The sequence below is a fragment of the Drosophila santomea genome, chromosome 2L, assembly GCF_016746245.2.
Source record: "Drosophila santomea strain STO CAGO 1482 chromosome 2L, Prin_Dsan_1.1, whole genome shotgun sequence".
In the NCBI taxonomy this organism is placed as follows: domain Eukaryota; kingdom Metazoa; phylum Arthropoda; class Insecta; order Diptera; family Drosophilidae; genus Drosophila; species Drosophila santomea.
Window position 1 is genome coordinate 15,483,703 of NC_053016.2, and position 18,593 is coordinate 15,502,295.

An 18,593-nucleotide genomic window follows, 5' to 3' on the forward strand; every position below is an offset into this window, starting at 1 on the left:
TTTATACGAAGACCACGCAGGCTGACTTATGTTGCACATACAATTAAATGTTGGGTTAGCAATTGTAAAATTTTTATTAGGATTATAACTGGTGTGTAACAATTAAATTTATTGCTGGCGAACAATTAGACCAGACCGTTGTGTTGGCTGACGAACAGGGATATATTTAAGGGCGATATTTAACTACAACTAAATGTAAAACCTTAGACTAAAAAAACGTGTGATTGGTGTGTAGCTTAGGCGTTGACCTTGTCCTCGTCACCCGCTGCGTCGTCTTCCTCCACCTCGCTGTTGTCCTCGTCGCATATCTCCTTCAGGACTTCCACCAGGTTCTTGGCCTCGTCCAGTTCCTGGCGCATTGTGTCCATCTCCTCCTCAAGCCCCTCGATGCGCTCGTGCAGATGTCGGTTTTCGGTCAGCGAGTCCTCCAGCGCAAGTCGCCGCTGCTCCGCCAGCAGCTTGTAGTAGTTCTCTCCGGGTTCGGCTTCGCTGGTGAGATCTTCTGCCGTGATGGGCTTGTCTGCATTGCCAAGCGGAACGGCCTCAGCATCAGTCTGGGTATCTGCATCCTTCGTGGTCGTCGCGGGCGCAGTGGTGGACGTGTCCACGCACTTGCGCTTGCCGTATTTGGGCGCGACTTGGACGCCGGCCTTCAGACGACTCAGCTGATCCACGATGGAGGCGCGCCCTGAACCAGTGAGGTTCTCCTTGTCGTTGACGTTGCCCTGCAAGGGTTTTAGAGTCTTTCGCTGCTGCTTCAGATGCTCCTTCTGCTCGGCCTCTGTCTCGACTTGGATGTAGACCCTGGCAGCGCTAGAAGACATCTTCGGAGCTGTGTATTGTGCTTTCGGTGGTTTTGTTGTCGGGCGGCAGCGCGTGTGCTACTTGCTTGTCGGTTGTTTATGCATTAATTTGTGCACAACGCTTCACCGTATTTCACTCGTTGTAATGGCCGCCAAAAAATGCCGATGCCGCGTGTTGATGTCCAACACTGTTTATTTAAGGGGATGAATTATATCCACTTCCATCCCTGGTTTTCGTGTCACGTACTGTCACAGAATATTTTTATGGTTCTTTGGCAATGTAAAGTTGAGATATCCCTTAAAATATAGTTCCAAGCTAATTTTTTTCGACATTAAATAATAACTAAATATCTTAATAACAACGGGGTGCTTTCCTGCTGTTCGACGTTTATCATTAAAGGTATAATCTTCGAATTTACGTTTTGGAAACAGTTATTATATGAAATAAAAAATCAAAAACAAATTTTACGTTTTTATTGTTTTTGAAATTTTACAGTTATTATATGAAATAAAAAATCTGAAAAACACAATTTTCGTTTTTATTTTTATGTTACATTTTTACCCCTTTTGCAAATCATAATTTATACTCACATATTTACCAATGTCGGTATTTGGAAATCAAACGTATTTAAAGGAAATACCAAATGTTTTGAAGATTTTTTTAATCTTAAGCGTTCATCAATGTTATTCAAAAAAAATCTTTAATGCGGAAAGCTCAAAGAACATTAATTTGTATTTCATTGTTTTCAGAGATATTTATGTTTCTTGAGAAACATTTAATGGATGAAACTTCTATCAATTAATTAAGAGATTGTAAACCAAAATAGTGATAAACCCGAGATCTGAAAATAAAATGTTAGGGTTAAATACTTTTAAAAATGAATTCTTAAATTTTAGATGGATATTTAAAAGTATATAATGACCTGCGAAATGCTTAGCATCTAATGTAAGCTAACTGCAAACGGTATTTATAAAATATAATATAAAATACGTCTTAGGGAATAAGGGAAAAGAAAGACTTGAATCAAAAATTATTTTTTTTGTTCTGCTAAACGCGACATTGCTGTAATATTTCTCCAGGTGGCAACGTCAGTCACGTCACGAGGACACGAAGGATAAGCGTGCGATAAGAGAATAGCCGATAAGAGCTCCACCCTGTCGCAAAAAACATGTAATTCTCGGAGTAGCGGATATAAATCGTTTACATTTTTTATTTTCCACTCGCAACACATTCATCGCACTTCCACCCGCCCCCGAGCAGTCGTCCCATGATGAACCACAACGAAATCTCCATGAACATGGACGTCAAGCTGGATACACACGATAAGCGTCCAGTGGCGCTGCGCTACAAGACGTGGACGCACTGCCAGGTAAAAATAGAGGCCATTAAGTGTGTGCCATGCTTCCTGCGGCTCAGTTTTCAAGTGATAGAGACCGAGTCGCACTCCCAAGAATGTCATCCCGCTAAACCCATTAGCGTCTCCGTGAACGTTCCGGGAGTCAGCTTGAGTCTGGCCACCTCTCGCACGAAGCAGCATTCATACGGCCTGTTTTGGACGCAGAACCGGCGGGACTGCTTTATCTATTTCGCCTTGGAAACGGAGATATCCTGTCGGCGTCACATGAAATGGATGCGAAAGTCGATCAAGAACCTGGAGCTTTATCGCCAGGTCTTTCTGGAGCAGCGCCGCCTGAGCAGGGGTCCTGGAGGTCTGGGCCCGCTCCCTAACCTGCCAGAGACTCTCGATGCTAGCGCGCTCTCGCCGCGAGTCTCGCAGATCTACGAGGAGATTTTTGACGGCAGCCGCATCTCCCGCGTCTCAATCGCCTCCGGCATCTACGAGGAGATGAAGCCATCAGTCATGGATACTCCTTCACCGCCTCCGCTACCCGCACATCCTTACCGTCAGCGAATAAACACTTTTGAGTGCGCTCAGCTAGGAGAGATTGCACGGTCCAGTACCAATCCCGAATCGGAGCTGGCAAAGAAGAAGAAGTACAAGAACATGCTGGAAAACCTGTTCGGAAGTGCACGTCAAAAGCGTTCAGGCAGCAGCAGCGAGATGGCTAATGAATCCAGCGACGAGGCCCTGCCACTGTATGAGAATGCCCCCACGCCGGAGCCTGTGCTTCCGGTAAAGCGCACATCCCAGTTAAGCAAGTCACAGCGCAATAGCTTCTCAAGTCCGGATCTGTCCAAACTCAATCTGCTGGACACCTTTGGCGAATACTTCGAAGCGCAAAACCATGAATCGAGCTTGGAGCTAAACATTAGTTTGGATGAGTCGGTCATTGAACCAATGTCTCGGGATAAGATTGTTGCGCAGATAACTAGCCAATTGGGCAAGGCCGACTCTTTGGAAAGTCTGAATGTTTCTGAGCAACTGCCGTACAACTTCAACTTTTCCGCCTGCAACACGTCCACCATCAATCTCATCGGTTCGCATGGAGCTGTTCCGCAGGGTAATCAGCTAAAGAAAAATAAGATATTACAGGACGACCTTACGGGATACTGTGTAATGGCACCCATTTTAAAGGCGACGGTAAAAGAGCCACGGGGGCAGCCAGGCGGCAGTACAGTGTCCACATCGTCCGGATATTCCACGGGCTACTGCTCCTCCACCAGCAGCTGCAACACGGAGGACCAGCTCACCAAGACGCAGATCGCCAACGAGAGTGACATTTACGAACCCATGCATGGCAGCTCCCTGAACAGTACCGTCGAAGCAGCGGCAGCTGGATTTGCGGAACATCTCTACGAGAACCTTTTGGCTGTGAAGGCTGCCCAGGAGCTGGAGGCACAGCCTCTCGGTTTTGGACTGAGCACAAGCACACCCACCGAATCTCCCCTGGCGCCTGCTTTGCCGCAAAAGAGAGTGCCAAAGGACAACAGTATCCAACAGAAACCAGAGGAGGAAAACTACTACCAGACACCAAGAAAGTCAATAATTAGTGTGGACGACAAGATACCCTCCTATTATCCGAACAGCTGCGACACCCTCAAGTCAAAGCGACGCAGTCCCACCGAACATGGACCTAGTTTCAGACACTTAGTCAGTTCCAAATTGCGACGTGAACGAAAGGAGAACCTTTATATTTCCTCGCCCCAGCAGATCATTGAACAGCGCCACAAGGCGGCCACCATCTCATCATCATCAGCTAGGAATAAAATCTCAACCAAAAAGACTGCCGCCCACAAAATCTCAGACAGTGTTTATACAGTCACCCATCCAGTAAAGCGTCCGAATAGCCACAATACCCATCAAAGCAACAATAACAACAACAATGAAGGCGTGGATGACGAACTGCTGCACTTGACTGTGCTAAAGAATATAGACTTTAAGTTTGACGATAGTCAAGCATCTGAGGATTCCTGCCAGGCGAAAGCGACTGCTTTTCCCGTAGCTAACACATGCTTTGTACAGCCAATTCTCGAGAGGGAGTACGAGGAGAAGGCCAGTCGTCTTTTGCAGAAGTATGCAACGCTGGCAAAAATCGGCCATTCGCCGAGCAAACCCTTGCCCGCACCAGCGCGCCTAGAGCCCATGATTCAGTCCGTGGCTACGTCCAACGAGTTGCAGCCCGAGGGAGGCACTATGAAAAAGTTCGCCTCGCTACCACGCTTCAAGAAAATTGACTTTTCTCCGCTGAAGATGAGACTCAACAGTGTCTTGCAAAGAAATCCACCTTCACCGCAGCAGTAAAGATATATTCTCCGATTTCCGTAACCATGTTTAACACTTCGCCGTGGGAACACACTGCTATTTGTCGCTATTAATGTTGTACTTTTTAGTGAATGTGATCTTATTAGTTCGTCGATTTTATTATTATGTTATCCAAGTATGTAATACGCTTTCTCGCGATGCACTTAGTCTTAAGCCTTATTTGTTCATCCTGCTTTGTCAAATGTGTTTTAACGAATCATATCCGGATCCACTTGGAGGGGTCCCCTAGTATTACTGCTGAGTACCAACGATGAATGTCTAAGATTTATACATATGAATATGCTCAATTATGAAAATTTACAAAAACGCTTTTATACGTAGTAAGCTAAACCCATATTGTTGACTTATTTAGGCGCGTTGTTGATAAAGAAAAATAATTAAATTTAGCTAAACAATTTTCAATTCTACAAATGATCGTCTACCAAAATTGGCTTACGCCGTAACAGATATTTTGTGACGGCGTAGCCTTAACTACGCTTTTTGGCTTTGCACAACATATCAGAAATTAGTTAAACTTACAATTAAATGCTTCAAGGTAGCATAACCAATGCTGAACTGTACCGTGACTAATCCATAAGCTTACAAATAAAAATGCCACAAAAAAGAATTAGTCTTTACATGGAACGGAAAGGCGGCTTTCATTGTTTTCAAGAACGAACCACTTTATTCACTTGCTGTCTCAGCTGTACACCATGGGTCGTCGCTGTTGGTTTATAAACTCCTTTTCCACCCGTGAATCCTTAGGCACAACATAAAAGAGCAGGGCTCCACCAGAAACGAAAAATCCCTTTTCGGCGATTATATCGGCGAGCTGATTTTCCTCGTCGACCTTGTGGACGCACCCCACCTTGCGGTTCTCGTAGTAAACGTGCACGTTACCCTGGCGGTAGTTTTGTGCCTTGTCGCATGGGAGCGGTTCGGCGAACAACGTCATTAAGCAATCCCGCATGGTGGCAGTCTCTGGTAGCTGCTGTTGAAAGTCGCTGAACAGGAACTCGGGGTAGGAGAACGCAGCTGGCCAGATCAGTGTGCTGCCGTCCTCATCCAGGTGCACTGGGTGGTCCTCCAAAGGCTGAAATTTAGGACGAAGGAGCTCCTCGCTTAAGGTAGCCTTTTTGCCAACTTTTTGATCGTCAAACTTAATGGCGCGCTGCTCGATGGCGTCGCGCAGTCTGTGAAAGCGTGTAAGCCGACGCTTTGCCTCGGCAGCCTCCTTGCGTTGATTGCGCTCTATCTCGAGCTGCGGAAATAAATTGTATTATGTATGTTCACCTCCAGTTGGATCACTCATTCTCACCTTCTTCATCTTGTTTTTGTGCAGCAGTGCGTTGGCCTCCTTGTGGTCGAGGTCCACCTCAAGCAGCTCCTCGCACATCTGAGTGCACACATCAAATCTCTCCAGCTCGTACGCACACTGCGCTGAGCGCCAACGGGCCTTTGTGTAGTCCGGCTTGAAGAACAGCGCGCGCTGGGCGTCGCTCAACGAGGATCTGTAATTCTTAATGAAGTAGTGAGCGGCCGAGCGGTTGTTGTAGAGAACGGCTAGCACGTCGGGATTCTCCGTCTTAGACTTGATTCCCTCGGTGAAGCTGTAGATTGCCATGCGAAACTTCTTATGCTTCATGTAAAAGTTGCCATCCTCCTTATAGTTGAGCGCCAGCTCGTCGCGCGTGTTCTCCTCCGGATCGTACTTCAGCTTCTGCAAGCCTTCGAACATCGGATGCACGTCGTCGCCTGGCTGTGGAGCACGTTTCATGAAGAACGGGTGCTTGTCCATCTCTTCCTGCCAGCGGTCCTCCGGCCAGCCCTCCTCGTACCGTTTCTTCTCCAGGCCATCGATGAACGCATCCAGCTCCGCGTCTAGCTGGGCCGCCAGCTCCAGGCGCTCCTCATCCGTCCAGTTTTTTTGTGCCGCCAGTTGTTCCATTTAGTCCAATTTGAAACAGTGTGACCGCAGACGAGCCGTTGTAATATACCAACTGAACTTAAGCGAAAAACTTTCCTTTTATATTAAAACTGGTAATAGAATGTTTTTGTATGTTTTTTTATTTACCTATTTTAAGGTAGCTGTTATTGCTTAGTGATTTAAGGAAATTTACGAAATGTTTTAAGAAGGTCTGCTTGAACCGCCATTATGTGCCGCAGATTTCCCACAGGTGGCGCTTCCAAAATAAAGGTGGCCCCTTTTCTCTCGATAACCGTACATGTTTTTCTTTAAAAGAGTTAAATGAGCATTATAAACAGAAACTTAACAATCTTCAAGGTGTAGGTGGCTCTCCGTATAAATCACCGTCGTCCTGTTGGCTCAGAAACATCGATAGTCGCCATAACATATCGATTTTTTATATGAATCTCAAAATCATCGATGCGTTGATGCCTTAGTCGGCGCTCTCCCACCCCTAATTGGCAGAGACGCGACTGAGCTGAGACGTACCGTTGGCAGAGACGCGACTGAGAAATAAAATTAAAACGTCGACGTTCTTCCTCGCAGAAGAAACCTATCAAAATAAAAACAAACAGAGCGTGCGTTCGCGCCAAATACTTAACAACAATTAGCAAACGCAAGAAGCAAAGTGAGTGTCGTCGGCAGCGGGAGCTCGAGTGCCCAGCTTGGTACTGGGATCCGACCCAGTCCACGTCCGTCTCGTCCCCGCTAAATTAACTCTTGTTTCCCCGTCTTGTCCCCTCAGTGCATACCCTCACAGCGGCCATTGAGATGGACAAGCTGGATGCCAATCTTGAGCAGCAGTTTGATCTCAATCTCATCGAGGCTGTCAAGCTGAACCCAGTGATATACGACAGGTCGCACTACAATTACAAGCACTTTGTGCGCAAGGCTCAGACCTGGAAACAAATCGCCGAAACGCTCGGTGTGCCTGGTAAGTGAAATTCGGCTGGTTTTGGCTACGGGTTTTCTGCTTTCTGTCTGCCGTCTTCGGTCCGTGCCCCAACCAGCCAATTGATTAATTCTGTACGGCAGCGGGTTGCAGGGAGCGGGATAAGTCAGTCGACGACGACGACAGAAAACGACGCAAAAGTGAACGGCGACGCGGCGCAGTAGCTGGCTGATGGTTAGGAAATTGCAGGGACGGATCTAGTCGGGTGAGGGTGTGAAGCCCGTAACCGCTCCTAAAATGAATTTTATGCGATTTATATTTACAGCAACATAAATAGAAATAAGTATGCTGTTCACCAGTTATTATATCTTAAGTGGAATTGGTGTTTAATTTCTATCTGCCATGTTCCTCTTTTAAATTACCGCCCCTTTCGGGCGCTCGAACTTCGGCCCTGCCCATTCTGTCGGTGTGAAGACCGCTGTAGCAGTGTGCTCAGTCGATATTTTTGAAGTTGCTGTACTTTGCCGTCGCGTCGCAGTAGTTGTCTCGCTTGCTCTGCAGCCATTCTGCTTGCGCCAGCGTTTATTTTCGTACACTGCGACTGCGATGTGCGCTGCTGCGACAACTGACTCGCTCACACACGCTCGTATACATGCATATAGCTTACAGTGGCGAAAAAGTATTTTGCACTGGATATAAATTCGTATTTATAAGTTAATTAAATACGTTGCACAGATGCTAAGAAGAAACAAACTATATTGTAGATTATTTTGTAATTTATAAGCTTGAGAATTCAGAAGCTTGAAACATAAAGTATTTGGATGGACTTGTAAAAAAACACAATTTAAAACAGCTGTGTCAACACTTTAAAACCCCACTGTACATGCCGGAGACCGACCTGGCAGCTTTTGTTTCGTTTTCATGAGTATACCAAAAAAATGTACCGTTCACCCCACCCTCTTGACGGCCTTTTTTCGAACCTTAAATTTTCGCCCAAATCGCTGCACCTCATCAGCTTTCGATTATGCAAGTAGGTGGCTCGAAAGTTGGAGTTTCAGCCATGTCGGCAATGCCACAGGTTTCCGTCTCCTGGCAGAGGACGCGGGCTGCGGGAGTCGAAGTCGGCAGTAGCAGCCACCGTCACGTCAACGTCTCTGCTGGCGCTGGGAAGCTGCTGTTCGCTGCCTTCCTTCTGCCACTACCGCTGCTGCTGCCAACGGTTTGTTTTGGTTGCCGATTTGATGCTTCTACCAAACGCTCTCTTGGGGTTGGTTTGATGGCATAGTTTTAGTTCCTGCGCAGTTCTAAACCACAGTAGTCAAGAACGTCTTGAAGAACCATTTTTGGAGACCCATCACGAACATTTTAAGGTGTGCACCATTTGTTATACACAGGTCTTCGAAGAAAATAATTTATTTATTGTAACAAATGCAATTTTTGTACCACATTACTATAGATTATTCTTTTCATATGTAACTATATTTATTGAGCTATACTTTATCAATCATTTGATGTGTAAACCGATAAGATAAATGTACATACATATGTACAAAATAATGAAATTGCGTCTACGTCTCTACAAGCACGATTAGCCTTAACATTCTAGCTTGTATTGTTCCCGAGATCTCGAAGTTTATACGGGCAGACAGGCGGATCTGGTCAAACACGGCTAGTATTCCCGATCAAGAATATATGTACCTTAAAGGGGTCAGAAACGATTTCTTCAATCTTTTATAACATTTGCAACGATTCTGATATACTCTTTTACTACACAGGTAGGGGTATAATATATTTAGAAAAGAATATTCATCTCATAGTGGTTCAGAGAATACTGCATAAACTAAGCGTCGCGTTGCTAGAGTATACAATGTACATATATTAATATATTAACATATTTTAGCCAACTAAATTTGATATGTCCGTGGCTTTGTGACCTCTTTAAAGTCTCCCGAGAAGCAGAAAATGTAGGTTTTTAAAATCTTTAACAACAAAAAATTTACATATGTTGAGTTTTCAGCAGTTAGGGCTTAAAAAGTTTATTTTAAATCATATGTCCAGTCTCGGTTTAAAACTATGAATTATGAACATTTAATAATCATGTACCAACTATTCTTTTTCATTTTAGAACAAAAATGTACGAAACGTTGGAAGAGTTTGCGCGACAAGTTCGCACGCGAGATGAAACTATGCCAGGAATCGCGCTGGCGTTACTTCAAGCAGATGCAATTCCTGGTTGACTCCATCAGGCAGTACCGAGAGTCACTGCTCGGCAAGTGCGCCAATGGGAGTCAAAACGCTAACCAGGTGGCTGATCCGTCGCAGCAGCAGCAGGCGCAGCAACAGACCGTCGTGGATATATTTGCACAGCCCTTCAACGGCAGCGCTACAACCTCGGCCCAGGCACTGACCCATCCGCATGGTAGGTGAACCAGCATTTGATCATCTTAGATCTCCGCTAATTACTTGGGTCTCTTACAGAAATTACGGTCACCAGCGATGCACAGCTGGCCACCGCCGTGGGCAAGGACCAAAAGCCATACTTCTACGAGCCGCCGCTCAAGCGGGAGCGCAGTGAGGAGGAGCACAGCGACAACATGCTCAACACCATCAAGATTTTCCAAAACAACGTCTCGCAGGCGGTCAGCGCCGAGGACCAGTCGTTTGGCATGGTAGTCACAGATATGCTTAACACGCTGGGCGTGCGGCAAAAGGCCGAGGCGAAAGTTCACATCATTAAGTATCTGACGGACATGCAGCTTTTGGCACAGCACAACAAGTACTAACTGTCGGGCGGCTGTCACCGGCAGCTGCTGCAGCTGCTCCAACTGGAGAGCGTTCTGCCCTGAGATCAAACGAGAACGGACCCGCGGCCACCCACACTCACACGGGCTTGGGGTCCTGTGCGGTCATTTTCTTTAGTTCATAGGTCTTAAAGTCAAACTACAGAATAACATTAGACTTAACATCCCACTGCGTATACCACAACGCGTAATGATACTTCCCCAAGCCCACACGTAGACAAACATATATATTTATATGCTTGTTTGGCATGATCGGTGATTTAATTCGCGCCCAGTTCTCAGCTCTGTACAAAAAAAAAATGCGATTGAAAATAGCGATTCTAGAATTATGAGTAGCTTCTTAAAAAAACGTGGAAACACTTTATATGCAGCGTATTGTACATTTTGACTACGATTTAGTTGTAATTTGCCATCGGGTCTTAGCTCTATAAATAAGTACACACGTAAAAGTTATTTTAATTTTATAAGTTCTGTTGTAATATGCTGAAAACTCGTGGAAGATACTTTGAAATGCTTTAATGAGGTGTTATAGAGGGAAACATAAAAGTCCCTTTTCTCATAGTGAGCGCATATTACACACTTTATATGGATAAAATCGAAATAGTTGCCGGCAATGTCAGTTGCTTACCATTTTCAATGAATAATTGTGCAATTATTTGGTATTAAATGAAACATTTAAATGATACCGACTATTTTCCATTGGGGTGATATGGCAACACTGTGAACCAGCAGCATAAACAGAATCAGCTGTTCAAGATAAAGATTGATTTTATGTAATTGAAATGGCCACGAAATCGGATAATGCTGACTTAAAATCGGATAAATCAAAGGAATTACTAGATGACGCATGGGCAGTAAGTATCCAGCTACATTACTGGATCCGTCCTAAGTCTCGGATCCGCCTCTTTATAGATTCGCCCCTGTCATCTATACAAGGAGGAGTACGACGACTGCACTAGCTTTAAGGCGCGCTTCCACCAATACTTTATATTTGGCAAAGACACAGATTGCTCTCAGTGGCTAACTGATTATCGGAACTGCGAACGTTATCAGCAGTCCAACGGCAACGATGTGGCTGCCGGCCAAGCGGTGGTCAAAAGCGAAGAGGAGCGTCGCCGAATCCGCCTACGCTCCCACTTTGCCAACGACACTTGGGAAAAGCGAAAGGAACCACCGCTGGATTGGGCCGCTCCACTGCCGGACTGGATGGAGAAGCGAAACGAGAATACCTATCTGGAGCTTAAGCAAAAAGAGCTCTCTGGACAGGCGGCGCCGAAAGGAGAGGAGCGCTCTCTGTGTACGGTCATGTGAAGATAATAATAAATATGTAAATGATTAGTTAAGAAAAGAAGGAAGTTGTTATTCTGTCATTTAAGGATTCGAGTTCGTAATTAAAGGTTTTAAATATTCAACAGTCTGGCAGCGCTCGTATCAGCTGTATTCTGGAAGTGCTGCAACATTTAGCTATTGATTCGCCACTGAAACTAAAGGAAATATATTTTAAAACTTCCAAGTTTCATTGAACCGTAAAGTGAAAAACAATTTCTAAAATGCCTTAGCTTTAACCTAAGTATTTGGATTACAAACTATACAATTTGTTTACACTTTTATATATGTGGGCAATGCTGAACGATGTAAAAGCACTACAGTGTTAATAGGTAAATCTAGCTACCAAATAGCTGAATTGACGGCACATTTGTGTGATACTTCAGATACGGGCTGATACCTACAACCTAATCCGCATCCGCATCCCGACGCTCCAGCTTTGCCTAAAATGCTAAAGGGTAGCACACTTAAAGCCCTGGACGTCAGAATTCTACGGCCCCTTATTGAAACAAGGTCAGCAGGTAAATGTTAATTACATAACCCGAGACCGACTCCAAACCCGTAACATAGATGCAACAAAATTGATCGTGACACTCAGATTGCTCTTATCCTGTTGCAGCGGAGGACAGCAGCGCAGCTTCTCCAGCAGCATCCACCGGTCCTACATAACATTCAATGATTTCCGCAAGAAACACCGCTGGTACACTAAGAAGGAGCTTGTGGGGTAAGTAAAATGTCAGCGCCCTTGGTGGAATCATTTCTCAAGTATCATCATCTTTAGGTACTCCATGCAGGATATGTACAGCGTGGTTTCCGACGTCAGCAATTACCACAAGTTCGTGCCGTATGTAAAGCGCTCCGATGTCCACAGCCAGAGCAGTGGGGGCTTCAAGGCGGACCTCATCGTCGGGTTTCCGCCGCTTAACGAGGCCTACACCTCGCAGGTGACCCTAGTGCCGCCCAGCTTGGTTAAATCTGAGTGCCACGATGGACGTCTGTTTACCTACCTCCTGAATGAGTGGTCTTTTAAGCCGGGCCTCAAGGACATACCTAACTCCTGTGTGCTGGACTTCAAGGTCTCCTTCGAGTTCAAGTCCCTCCTGCACAGCAACGTCGCCAACATATTTTTTGACCTTATCTGCGATCAAATGGAAAACGCTTTCATCCAGGAGGTGCGTCGACGGAGTGGTCCGCCCTCAATCCGCTCCCACGTGCTCACTTCGGAGCGGTCCTGACCAGATGATTGGCGCGGATGGAGTTTCATTAGTGATTTAAGTTAAAGTTGTGTATGTTGCGTTGACAAACCTCTTTGCTAGTACAATTAACTAAATTGTAAATAAATTGCCTATCAATTTGTGTATAAACAAACGACAAGGAATATCTGTGAACGGTCCACAAAACGATAGCTGTACAGACCACACACCAAATGATATAACACACTAGTACAAAGAACATAAATTAAGTACTTTAATTTGGTTCACTTAACATAATATTCAAAATCAAATATTTTCATTAACAGTCTCGTTTTGGGATTAGTAGAGGAAAGATTAATTGTGTGTCACATAAATGATACGAAGATTACATTCGAAGGGTATATTTCTCTGCTTAATTGACGGCTTCTCGAAATTGAAAACTTAGGATTTAAAATAAAATTACGTTTGGAATGACATCGTTTAAATAACGAGAAGTACACAATATTCTCGAGTGGCATTACATTACAGGCTTATCATATAGAAGTCGTTATTATCGTGCATCGTTATTTGGGTTCTGGGCAGTTAGTATTAAGTGGGAACGCTACTGTTACCTCTACACGGGAGGATAAATACAAGAGTCTACGGTCGTATCTAACAGATACCAACTACGTTCTACATCTAGCACGCTAAGCTCTATTTTACTTTATACAGGAAGCGTTATTATATACTCTACTTAGTTTGCGCTGTAAAAAATCTAACTAAAACGGTGTCTTAATAATAATTTTAAGTATTGTTTAGAGGGCGCGCGTGCATCTCCTCACAGGCAAACAATTAATCTTTTACTAGGGGAGTTAACAAATTTGTGTAGACCAGGCTAACATCTGATAATGCAATCAAAGGTAAATATACAACAGCTTAACACTAGGCGCCTAGATAGACAAGCTAAATAAGGACTTCAGCACACATACGATGACGGAAATAACACAATAGAAACACGAAACTATTGCCAGATCAGGAGTGTGAGGTTGTGGAAGGGACATGGCATTTGGTGCAACCATTTTGAATGGTATAGCACAGTACGCACAATAAGCCCTAAAAAATATCACTTTTTCGACGGCGATAGACCGCCAGTTTCTTTAGTTCTCAGTTGTGCTTGGCCCGACGACCAAACATATAGCCCTTCCAGCGTTCCGCAGTTTGTGCAATTAGTGGATCGCTGTCGATGGTGGCAAGCAGAAGTAACTGGTTAACGTGCGTTGCATGGTAGTCCCAGCGCGCCAGGTTAGGAGCAACGCCCAGGCTCAGATGTCGCAGGTCGTAGCTGGTGCCGGAGCCAGTGTCGAAAAGCAACAGCATCTTTTTAAGTGAGTACATGCCCTGGGCGAAAAGATTTCCAGCCTCGCGGGCGATTTTGCCTGGGGCAGTACTGTTGAGATCGTAGAGACCCAGTAGTGAATATATAAAGCCGTTCAGCACATACGACGGTGGCGTGGTAGGGTACTCCTCGTACCTATAAAAGTCGAACAAAGGATTTTGATTTTTAAGTAAATTAAAAATGGTTAGAGGGCGGTCTTGTACTCACCAGTAGAACTTGTCCATGAACTGCGCCAGAACGCCGCCGTCTCGCGAATATACCCTATAAGGCTGCAGTCCGGCTGCGGCGGCTCGAAGGTAGCGTTCATCTCCGCCGGAGTGCCAGTAGGCTCGTGCCAGCACGGAAATAGCATGCCCCTGACCCATTGCTGATATCCAACCCGGGCGCAATTCGGCAAAGCCGTTAAGGCTACGACGCACAGGATTAGTCCAACCACCAGTCTTGAGGTCCTGGTTGTGAACGAACCACTCAGCCGCGTCGTAGAAGTGAGCCAGATGGTCACTGGTGGACAAGGTGATATTGTCGAAAAAGCCAAGGCCCAAAAAGCCAATAGATATAACCTCCAGATCGGAGCGGCGCACCTTTTGCGGCGAGCGTTTGTCACCTATTACGCCCTTCTGTAGATCAATGTGCAGGTCTCGGGTGATGTGGCGCCACTTGTTTAGTGCCAAGCCTCCTAGACCGTAGTAGATGTTTGTATCCTGCACGCTCAGCAGCAGGTCCGCGGGTATGTAGTGCAGGGTGTAGATGTGACGGGTGTCCCGATTCTGGACAGTGATCATGAGACTACTGCTATTGGTTACCAGCAGCAGATCAACGGTGAGCAAAAGGTCCAACGTCTGGTTGAGAGCTATGCTGATGACACCCTCGTAGCCAGGTGCCGTCTCGAACTGGACAACGCTAGTGTTAAACTTGTGGTGCCAGATGCGGGTCATGTTGCTGGTCATGGGCGTATTCCATTCCATCTGGTTTCCATCGCCGTCCTCCAACACACGAACCCTAGGCGCCGGCTCTGTGAGGTTCTTGCTGTAGTGCGACAACGCGAACTGCGCAATTTGAGTGGGGTAAAAGTACCCACGCTTCTCCCATTGCGTGCTCACTGGAACGCCCTCGGCGGCGCTGATGCACTTCACCCGGTCGCGCACCTCGACGTTGTAGTTTTCAAAGTACATAAAGACGCCTCGCGCATCGTACTTTCCCCTGGGAAGGTTAACCTTGGCTGTGCTGTGCACCCAGTTAAACTTGGCCACCTCATTGCTGCTGGTGGAAACTGCTCCACTGACGTCGAAGTAATTACGCAGGAAGGAAAACGGCACGTACACCTCGTTTTCGTTCTCGTCTCGCTTGCAGTGCACGGTGTACTCCTGGTTAATAGAGCACTCAATGTCGTGCAGCGCTGTAGCCTCTCCTCCACTGGAGGACTGCCTTGAGGCTCGGTACAGAGGACGCACCAAGTTCGTCGAAAAGGAGAAGGCGGCGCAGCGCATATAAACGCCTAGAGTGATCACCACCACAGCCACTGTGAGAACAAGCAGCACGGCTTTTAGGTTCAGTCGCATGATGAAAAAGACCAGTGGCTCGCGTTGCTAAAGAATTCAGGTCCTAAAATTAGCCAACTGATAGAAGGACGAATTGGACATTGTTACCATGACCCCCTGGGATTTTATTGGCTCCCGCGTTTGCCTGCTTACTGGAAGCACAGGTGCTGAAAGGGCATCTCTCCGATTGCTCAAATATTTGGACATCCGGTTGGGGGCGGGATTTGACTGTTTCTCATGTGAGTCATACTCTAAATATAAAACTGCATTCATCTGGCAGATGCATTGCTGACAAAATGACAATGGTGCACCAGTGCACGTACGTCTCCTTCACTACCTCTTAGGATAAACTTCCACCTGCCGAGCCTCTTGAGTTCAGTTCTGGGCCATCCAACTTCAATCCTTCAAGCGCATCCAGTGTTTCCGAAGCATATTTTGCTTAGATTTTTCTGGGTTTCTCTCTTTTCTAGGCGAACACTGCGAAAACACAGAAACTACGATACAGATGAGCAAATGTTTTGACATATGACAAATGGTCGCTCTTGGGCGACCTATGCATGTAAGCTATCGATAACAAGTTTCTTAAATCTGTAGCTAAATGATTTTTTAAAATTTGTTTAAATATTTTTGCTACAGATTTACTTAACTTCAATTCGAGTTTAAATAGTTTAATATTCCTTTAGTTGAAAAATAAATATTTTTTTTTAATTCATCGGTGTTTTTAAATGGTTACATACGCACGATGCGACTATCGAGGAACCGATAGCATCCACACCACGGCGATTAATCAATAGTGCAATGTTTACAAAATACTTCAAGTGGATGTTGCTCAGAAGGAGCGTTTAACTAGTTTTAGTCATGTCTAGTCGTAGTTTAAGTGCAATAGTCCTGCTCCTTGGGGCATTGATAGCCGCCTGCGACGCCTCCAACGGGGACCGCACACAGTTTTTTCACAACTGTCGACAGAACTGCGAGCGAACAAACTGCTCGGCAGGTAAGGACTGCTCTTCTCCTTGTTTGAAAATCATACAAGAACGTTTTCCTTGGCAGATGGCCTGGAGATCCAGGAGCAGGCAGTCAAGTTTTACCAACAGTCGGTGTTCGACCGGCTGTTCCAGTGGAGCTGCGCAGACGAGTGTCAGTACGGATGCATGTGGCGAACGGTGCTGGCCTTCTTTGAGCGCGGTTGGCCGATTCCGCAGTTCTATGGCAAGTGGCCCTTCCTTCGCCTGCTGGGCATGCAGGAGCCGGCCTCTGTTATCTTCTCCTGCATCAATTTTATTGTTCACCTGCGCATGTTGCGCAAGTTCCGTCGAGAAGTTCGTCCAGACAGTCCTTGCTATATGCTGACCCACATATTCGCAGTGGTAGGCCTAAATTAACATGACGAGCATAAACGGACATTTTACTAAATTATTTTTACTCTCCTAGACGAGCCTCAACGGCTGGATCTGGTCTGCCATATTTCACACGAGGGACTTCCCACTGACCGAACTGCTGGACTACGCCTTTGCCTACTCCATCATCTTGTGCTCACTTTACGTTATGGTCATGCGGATGCTGCACCGCTACTCTCTGTTCCTGCGTGGTGTAATTTCACTGGCCTTCCTCTCCTACTACATTAACTACTTTGCCTACCTGAGCGTGGGGCGGTTCAATTATGCTTTCAATATGATGGTAAACGTGGCCACGGGTGTAATAGCGGCAGTGGGATGGTTCGTTTGGTGTCACTTTGTGCGTAATCGCCGGCCCTACTTTAAAAGGATCCTGCGTTTCTATATTCTCATGGCGCTGGCCATGAGCCTTGAACTGCTCGACTTTCCGCCTATCCTCTGGATTCTAGATGCTCATGCTCTGTGGCACTTGGCAACAGTTCCTCTGGCATCCCTCTACTATGAGTGCGTACAAATTTTACTTGTTCTTAATTTTGTTACATGTGGTTATATTTCAGCTTTATTATAGAGGACTGTCGGACCCTGCGAAAGGAGAAGGCTGCGGCCGGCGGCTATTCATTCTACAATTAGTATTATTTAAGACATTTTGATACCAGACTGTACTGGCAGAAAATTTTCTGGCGACAATTCAGACGTATTTTATATCAAAAGTTTCATATTTTGTTTTACAAAAGAAAATGTTTACTATTTTATGGAAAGCCAAACCAGAACAGTAGGAAAACTAATAAAAGACATAATAGAGACTTTATTACAACATTTAAAACTCAGCGCTACATTTGCCCGCACTGCGAAATGGTCACTGGGAGCTTCGGCTTGTTATTGGGGCCCGTGGGCACGTTCTCGATCTTGCGCATAATGAGCAGGCCATCCAGGACTCGACCGAATACTACGTGTTTCCCGTCTAAAAAGTTGCACTTGGCGCAGGTGATGAAGAACTGGCAGCCGTTTGTCTCTTTCCCACTGTTCGCCATGGAAAGGAGTCCGGGCGAGTCGTGCTTCAGGGTAAAATTCTCGTCGCCGAATGTGTTCCCGTATATGCTGGTTACGCCGGTGCCGTCGCCCTGCACAAAGTCGCCGCCCTGGATCATGAAGTCCTTGATCACCCGATGAAAACTGGCGCCTTTGTAGCCAATGGGAACACCATCCGGTCGGTACTCGCCGGTGCAGAACTGCCGAAAGTTTTCCGCCGTGCGGGGCACTGTGTCCGCAAAGAGTTCAAATATCATTCGGCCGATTTCCTGCAAACAAAAGGCGTAAGATTCCGGGTTATTTTGATTATTTATGATGAGATTGTTTTTACTTCACCGTTGTGCCTACGGCAATGTCGAAAAACACCACCGGATTGTTGGAGTTTCTCAGTTGGGACTGTATTTGATTCCAGTTAGGCATTTTAAACTTTAAATGTTTGTTAAAAAACTTATCAAGGCAGGGCTAAGAAATTGTTCTAAGCCGGCAGAATTTTGTTTATGTTTTTACGATGGTTCGATGACGATAGGTTAGAAAGCACGACAAAGCGATAAAATAATAAGCCAGCCATATCG

At 45.7% G+C, this 18,593-nt stretch overlaps 9 protein-coding genes across 17 annotated transcripts; 5 read left to right on the forward strand and 4 right to left on the reverse strand.

Moving 5' to 3' along the window:
* Positions 1 to 55: 55 nt before the first annotated feature.
* Positions 56 to 989, reverse strand: LOC120457666 (geminin). The gene has a single exon (XM_039645163.2). The coding sequence runs from the start codon at positions 822 to 824 to the stop codon at positions 237 to 239; it is 588 nt and encodes a 195-aa protein (XP_039501097.1). The 5' UTR covers positions 825 to 989; the 3' UTR covers positions 56 to 236.
* Positions 990 to 1,899: 910 nt separating this feature from the next.
* Positions 1,900 to 4,914, forward strand: LOC120444789. The gene has a single exon (XM_039624741.1). It carries the CDS (start codon positions 2,072 to 2,074, stop codon positions 4,505 to 4,507), a length of 2,436 nt encoding a protein of 811 aa, XP_039480675.1. The 5' UTR covers positions 1,900 to 2,071; the 3' UTR covers positions 4,508 to 4,914.
* Positions 4,915 to 5,164: 250 nt separating this feature from the next.
* Positions 5,165 to 6,507, reverse strand: LOC120444799 (DNA polymerase interacting tetratricopeptide repeat-containing, protein of 47 kDa). Its single transcript, XM_039624749.2, has 2 exons — positions 5,826 to 6,507; positions 5,165 to 5,768 (listed from the first exon to the last, which is right to left on the reverse strand). Exons 1-2 carry the CDS (start codon positions 6,453 to 6,455, stop codon positions 5,208 to 5,210), a joined length of 1,191 nt encoding a protein of 396 aa, XP_039480683.1. The 5' UTR covers positions 6,456 to 6,507; the 3' UTR covers positions 5,165 to 5,207.
* Positions 6,508 to 6,922: 415 nt separating this feature from the next.
* Positions 6,923 to 10,849, forward strand: LOC120444809 (transcription factor Adf-1). Of its 2 annotated transcripts, XM_039624761.2 has the most exons (4): positions 6,923 to 7,101; positions 7,219 to 7,407; positions 9,491 to 9,784; positions 9,844 to 10,849. In XM_039624761.2, coding segments are annotated over exons 1-4 (789 nt in total). In that variant the 5' UTR covers positions 6,923 to 7,100; the 3' UTR covers positions 10,149 to 10,849. The 2 variants fall into 2 exon arrangements, with proteins under 2 accessions (XP_039480695.1, XP_039480704.1); XM_039624770.2 differs by lacking the exon at positions 6,923 to 7,101 and having other exon boundaries at positions 7,110 to 7,407.
* A 24-nt stretch (positions 10,850 to 10,873) lies between these two features.
* Positions 10,874 to 11,583, forward strand: LOC120444822 (UPF0545 protein C22orf39 homolog). The gene is made up of 2 exons (XM_039624781.1): positions 10,874 to 11,020; positions 11,079 to 11,583. Exons 1-2 carry the CDS (start codon positions 10,949 to 10,951, stop codon positions 11,475 to 11,477), a joined length of 471 nt encoding a protein of 156 aa, XP_039480715.1. The 5' UTR covers positions 10,874 to 10,948; the 3' UTR covers positions 11,478 to 11,583.
* A 262-nt stretch (positions 11,584 to 11,845) lies between these two features.
* Positions 11,846 to 12,860, forward strand: LOC120444902 (coenzyme Q-binding protein COQ10, mitochondrial). 5 transcript variants are annotated; one of them, XR_005615715.2, is made up of 3 exons: positions 11,846 to 12,013; positions 12,112 to 12,216; positions 12,274 to 12,415. XR_005615715.2 is itself a non-coding variant. In XM_039624896.2 (3 exons), exons 1-3 carry the CDS (start codon positions 11,941 to 11,943, stop codon positions 12,725 to 12,727), a joined length of 645 nt encoding a protein of 214 aa, XP_039480830.1. In that variant the 5' UTR covers positions 11,851 to 11,940; the 3' UTR covers positions 12,728 to 12,860. The 5 variants fall into 5 exon arrangements, 4 of the variants coding, with proteins under 4 accessions (XP_039480830.1, XP_039480838.1, XP_039480845.1 ...); XM_039624896.2 differs by having other exon boundaries at positions 11,851 to 12,005; positions 12,091 to 12,216; positions 12,274 to 12,860; XM_039624904.2 differs by having other exon boundaries at positions 11,851 to 12,005; positions 12,274 to 12,860.
* A 75-nt stretch (positions 12,861 to 12,935) lies between these two features.
* LOC120444848 (D-glucuronyl C5-epimerase B) lies at positions 12,936 to 15,871 on the reverse strand. The gene is made up of 3 exons (XM_039624812.2): positions 15,707 to 15,871; positions 14,268 to 15,646; positions 12,936 to 14,195 (listed from the first exon to the last, which is right to left on the reverse strand). The coding sequence occupies exons 1-3, from the start codon at positions 15,869 to 15,871 to the stop codon at positions 13,829 to 13,831; spliced, it is 1,911 nt and encodes a 636-aa protein (XP_039480746.1). The 3' UTR covers positions 12,936 to 13,828.
* Positions 13,998 to 17,815, forward strand: LOC120444875 (post-GPI attachment to proteins factor 3). 4 transcript variants are annotated; one of them, XM_039624867.1, is made up of 6 exons: positions 13,998 to 14,049; positions 16,069 to 16,157; positions 16,365 to 16,592; positions 16,649 to 16,965; positions 17,030 to 17,496; positions 17,561 to 17,815. In XM_039624867.1, exons 3-6 carry the CDS (start codon positions 16,457 to 16,459, stop codon positions 17,640 to 17,642), a joined length of 1,002 nt encoding a protein of 333 aa, XP_039480801.1. In that variant the 5' UTR covers positions 13,998 to 14,049; positions 16,069 to 16,157; positions 16,365 to 16,456; the 3' UTR covers positions 17,643 to 17,815. The 4 variants fall into 4 exon arrangements, with proteins under 4 accessions (XP_039480801.1, XP_039480809.1, XP_039480794.1 ...); XM_039624875.1 differs by lacking the exon at positions 13,998 to 14,049 and adding an exon at positions 15,785 to 15,837; XM_039624860.1 differs by lacking the exon at positions 13,998 to 14,049 and having other exon boundaries at positions 16,022 to 16,157.
* LOC120444931 (peptidyl-prolyl cis-trans isomerase H) lies at positions 17,778 to 18,537 on the reverse strand. The gene is made up of 2 exons (XM_039624935.2): positions 18,358 to 18,537; positions 17,778 to 18,290 (listed from the first exon to the last, which is right to left on the reverse strand). The coding sequence occupies exons 1-2, from the start codon at positions 18,439 to 18,441 to the stop codon at positions 17,823 to 17,825; spliced, it is 552 nt and encodes a 183-aa protein (XP_039480869.1). The 5' UTR covers positions 18,442 to 18,537; the 3' UTR covers positions 17,778 to 17,822.
* Between the last annotated feature and the right edge of the window lie 56 nt (positions 18,538 to 18,593).